We start from the raw sequence: 4,271 nt of genomic DNA, 5'->3' as shown, positions 1-4,271 counted from the left end.
AAAAAAATATAAATAGATTTATGTGCATCATTATTCTATTTTGATTAAATTAGTAGTATGCTTCTAAAAAAATCCGGTGTAAAATTACTAAATGCGGCAAACTACTAAAGTTAAATACACGAAACATGTGTTGTATAATATTCACTTAAATACCCTTGCTTTGGTCTTTAGATAAATTTTATTTCTTTACTTTTGTTTTTCCTAATGTCATTATTTTTTATTTAATTATTTTACCAAATTTAAATTGTATAAAATTTTTTTATTATCTAAATTAAGTATAATTCACAAATAAATATTTAGGGAACCTCTTTGATAATTGAGGGCTATCAGTACACCCTCTCTAGTCTTGAAAACCGGTATAGTCCAAAACAAAGGACTATTGAGGATTTAAATTCCTCTCTCTCATATACAGAAGAAACTTGCCATTTGCGCCGAAGTATTGGGTCCTTGGGGTCAAGATATCACAGGGAGTTTTAGAAGAATGTTGGACCAATGTAATCGTACCTTGAAGCTTATGAAGCCTCTCCATGATAGCCACTCTACAAAGAAATTCCAAGAGGCCTCTTCATCATTGTTTGAGATTCTTACACAGCAGGAAGTATTTTGGAAACAGAGATCCAAACAGTTGTGGCTGCGCGAAGGGGACCTAAACTCCAAGTATTTTCATGCATCGGCCAGAACCCGTAGGCGTGCCAATCATATTGAGAGTCTCCGGAATGATACAGGTGAGATGGTGGATTGGAAGTCTGACCTTGAGCATCTCATGGTGGAGTATTTTCAGACTCTGTTCAAGTCTTCGGTTGATGAGTGGGACGAAGTTGTATCCTGTGTTGTGCCAACCATAACCCCAAGTCAGAATGCAATGCTGCTGGCTCCAATAGAGGATGATGAGGTTAAATCGGCATTGTTCCATATGCACCCAGACAAATCCCCTGGGCCGGATGGGATGAGTCCTGGCTTCTATCAAAAGTTTTGGCCTATTGTTGGCCAAGATGTTATTCATGAGATGAAGAAGTTCTGGCAAACCGAGACCTTTGATGCGCAGCTCCCTCTTACTAATATTGTCTTAGTGCCAAAGAAGAAGCGGCCTATGTCCATGCTTGACTTACGTCCTATCTCGTTATGCAATGTACTGTATAAGATTATGTCTAAGGTATTGGCTAACCGTTTAAAGCAGGTTATTGACTGTGTCATTTCTGAAGCTCAGTCCGCATTCATACCTGGTCGCCTTATAACGGACAATATAATGATATCATACGAGATCATGCATTATTTGAAGAGGAAAACTACAGGCAAGAAGGGGTATATGGCTTTAAAATTGGACATGAGTAAAGCTTATGACCGTGTCGAGTGGGGTTATTTAAAAGCTGTTCTCTCCAAAATGGGATTCGATAGAAAGTTGGTATCTTTATTCATGCATTGTGTCACCTCTGCCAGATATCAGATTTCTCATGCTGGGCGAGAGTTTGGGCACATCATTCCGGAGAGAGGTTTACGTCAAGGAGACCCCCTATCTTCATATCTCTTCATTATTTACACTGAAGGATTTTCAGCTCTTCTCAGAAATTATGAGCGCAGAAGGATGTTTAGAGGAATTCAGGTAGCTCGAGGTGCCCCGGTACTCTCTCATATGTTTTTCGCCGATGACACTTATATATTTTGTAAAGCAACTATTGAAGATGCCGAGCATATATTGCACCTCCTATCAGTGTTCGAAAGTGCGTCAGGCCAAAAGATCAATTATGATAAGTCGTCTATCTTCTTCAGTCGCAATACCGAAGTGGGATTACGTGATAGTATATGTGGAGAATTGGGGATTCATGAGGCCGATGATACTAGTACTTATTTGGGGCTTCTTAACATTTTAGGTCCCAAAAAATCAGTGATTCTGGGCTATTTGAAGGACCGTATTCAGCAGCGAATTCATGGGTGGGAGGGTCGTTTCTTATCTCGCGCGGGCAAAGAAATTTTACTCAAGACAGTAGCTCAAGCCCTCCCTAATTATGCTATGAGCGTATTTCTACTTCCCTCTGAATTGTGCAAAGATATTGAGCGACTAATGTGTAAATATTGGTGGCAATCTTCGGCAAACAAAAACAACATCCATTGGATGAGTTGGGATAGAATGAGTAAACCTAAAGCTATTGGGGGGCTCTGTGACGCCCCACGTCACTATGGCTGCTTTCTGGAATGATGACTGACCCTACAAACCAAGACAAGTCTTTCCAGCGTGCTTTGTCCTCACTCGCACACTTCCTGGGAAAACTTCCCAGGAGGTCACCCATCCCTAAATTACTCCAAGCCAAGCACGCTTAACCATGGAGTTCTCAAGTGAAGGGCTACCGAAAAGAAGATGCATCTTCCTGATATAGGTAGTACCCATTAATCCATTTAAGCCCTCTTCAACTGTGTAGTCCCATACCTACACAGTCTTAGAATCATTACACTTGACCTTCCCCAGGCGGTGTGGGATTGCACAGCTTACCCGGTCTTTCCCCTTACGGATCACAGGATTTTGACTGTCACAGGCTCAGTTTCAGATCGCTCCGTGATTTCAACTTAGCTCTACTTGGCAAACAAGGATGGCGTCTTTTACTACATCCAAATTCTTTAGTCAGCAGAGTATATAAAGCTCGCTATTTCCCCCGTGGTAACTTTCTCTCGGCTAAGTTAGGTGGCTCACCAAGATTTATATGGCGCAGTATTGTGGAGGCTCAACAGATTGTCAAGCAGGGTGCATCGATCAGAGTGGGGTCAGGTAGATCAATCTCAATTCTTGAGGACCCGTGGCTACCTAATGTTGAAGATCCCTACATTCATTCATCTCATCCTTCTTTGGTCAACACAAATGTTTCTCAGTTAATGATAACTGGACAAAACCAATGGGACAAGGACATCTTACAGGATCTTTTTATTGCTAGAGATGTGGATCTGATTAGCAGCATCCCAATTAATGAGGAAGAAACAGACTCCTGGTATTGGAGATTTGAGCATCGTGGCATCTATACAGTTAAAAGCGCCTATGCTGCTATTCAGGCCGAGAAGACTACAAATGCTGCCAGTGATAATTCTGGATTTTGGAGGCGTTTGTGGCAACTTAAAAGTACCTCCAAAAATAAAAAATTTCCTCTGGTAGGCATCCTCAAACTGCTTACCAACAAAAACGCTATTGCAAATGAAACATGTCGCTGTTAACGTGCTCTGCCCTTTGTGCAATACTGACCGCGAATCTATCTGTCATGTCCTAGTTTCATGCTCCTTTGCACAGGCTTGCTGGCATAGGCTCGGTATTGGATGTATCCCCACCCCGCAAGGTATATTTTCTAGCTGGCTTTCCTCTATCTTGTCACTGTATTCAGGAGAGAAGAGGCAATGGGCTGTCATGTTACTGTGGGCATTGTGGAAAAGCAGGAATGACCTTGTTTGGCAGCAACGTGGAAGTGAAGTGGATGAAGTGATTGTATTGGAAAAGACTGTGCTTAATCAATGGATTAGTGCTCAAGACAGATCCTTTGATCTCTCAATGGGGCTTGTTACTCAAACTGATGGCAGCGAGCACTGGAACCCTCCTGCAGATGGCATGATTAAGCTTAATACCGATGCAGCCCTTTTTGAAGCTTCCCAAACTTTCAGCTTCTCTTGCGTAGCACGGGACTCCACTGGTGCATTGATAGAGGCTTTTGCAAAGAATGATTGGGGTGCTGTAACTCCTGAAGCGGCTGAAGCTTTAGGCATCAAAGAGGCATTAAGTTGGGTCAAGGATAAACGTTGGAGCAGAGTAGAGATTGAGTCCGATTGCTTGGTTGCAGTCCAAGCAATTCGGAGTACAACAGCCATGTATTCCTATTTTGGAAGAATAATTACTGAATGCAGGAGCATTTTGGAAGAATTAAAACCAAAATTTGTTTCTATTAAGTTTATTAAACGATCTGCCAATACTGTGGCTCACTTTCTAGCGAGGTCCACAAGTGTAATTTCTGATCGTCATTGGGATACCTCTAATGTACCCTCTGAACTATTATTAGTATTATTGCAAGATTTGCATTTCTATTGAAAGTTTATACCTTTGTCAAAAAAAAAAAAATTCCTCTCTCTCATTTTTCTTGGTGAGAAAAATTGGATTCAATTGTCAACTGTTCCTATCGGAAATAGGATTGACTACGGATTTGAGTCAAGACACATGGTTTCATAAAATCATACGTTTTTTATATGATGATATATATTATAGTTATAAAATACATCCATTAGTTTTTAGGAAATTCCAAATTATT

General features: G+C 41.0%; 1 protein-coding gene across 1 annotated transcript; it reads left to right on the top strand.

Annotated features, from left to right (window-relative positions):
• Positions 1–481: 481 nt before the first annotated feature.
• LOC133813856 (uncharacterized) lies at positions 482–4,054 on the top strand. The gene is made up of 3 exons (XM_062246892.1): positions 482–2,014; positions 2,512–3,103; positions 3,360–4,054. The coding sequence occupies exons 1-3, from the start codon at positions 482–484 to the stop codon at positions 4,052–4,054; spliced, it is 2,820 nt and encodes a 939-aa protein (XP_062102876.1).
• The last annotated feature ends 217 nt before the right edge of the window (positions 4,055–4,271 follow it).

Source organism: Humulus lupulus, chromosome 2 (assembly GCF_963169125.1).
Source record: "Humulus lupulus chromosome 2, drHumLupu1.1, whole genome shotgun sequence".
Classification (NCBI taxonomy): Eukaryota; Viridiplantae; Streptophyta; class Magnoliopsida; order Rosales; family Cannabaceae; genus Humulus; species Humulus lupulus.
This window is presented reverse-complemented; position numbering and strand designations above follow the sequence as displayed.

Excerpts from the sequence above, each read along its gene's own strand:
- LOC133813856 (XM_062246892.1), top strand. The coding sequence starts at position 482 with ATGTTGGACCAATGTAATCGTACCTTGAAGCTTATGAAGCCTCTCCAT. Across the intron at positions 2,015-2,511 it reads TCCCTAATTATGCTATGAGC|GATTTTGACTGTCACAGGCT; the intron begins GTATTTCTACTT and ends TACGGATCACAG. Across the intron at positions 3,104-3,359 it reads GCGTTTGTGGCAACTTAAAA|GAGAGAAGAGGCAATGGGCT; the intron begins GTACCTCCAAAA and ends CACTGTATTCAG.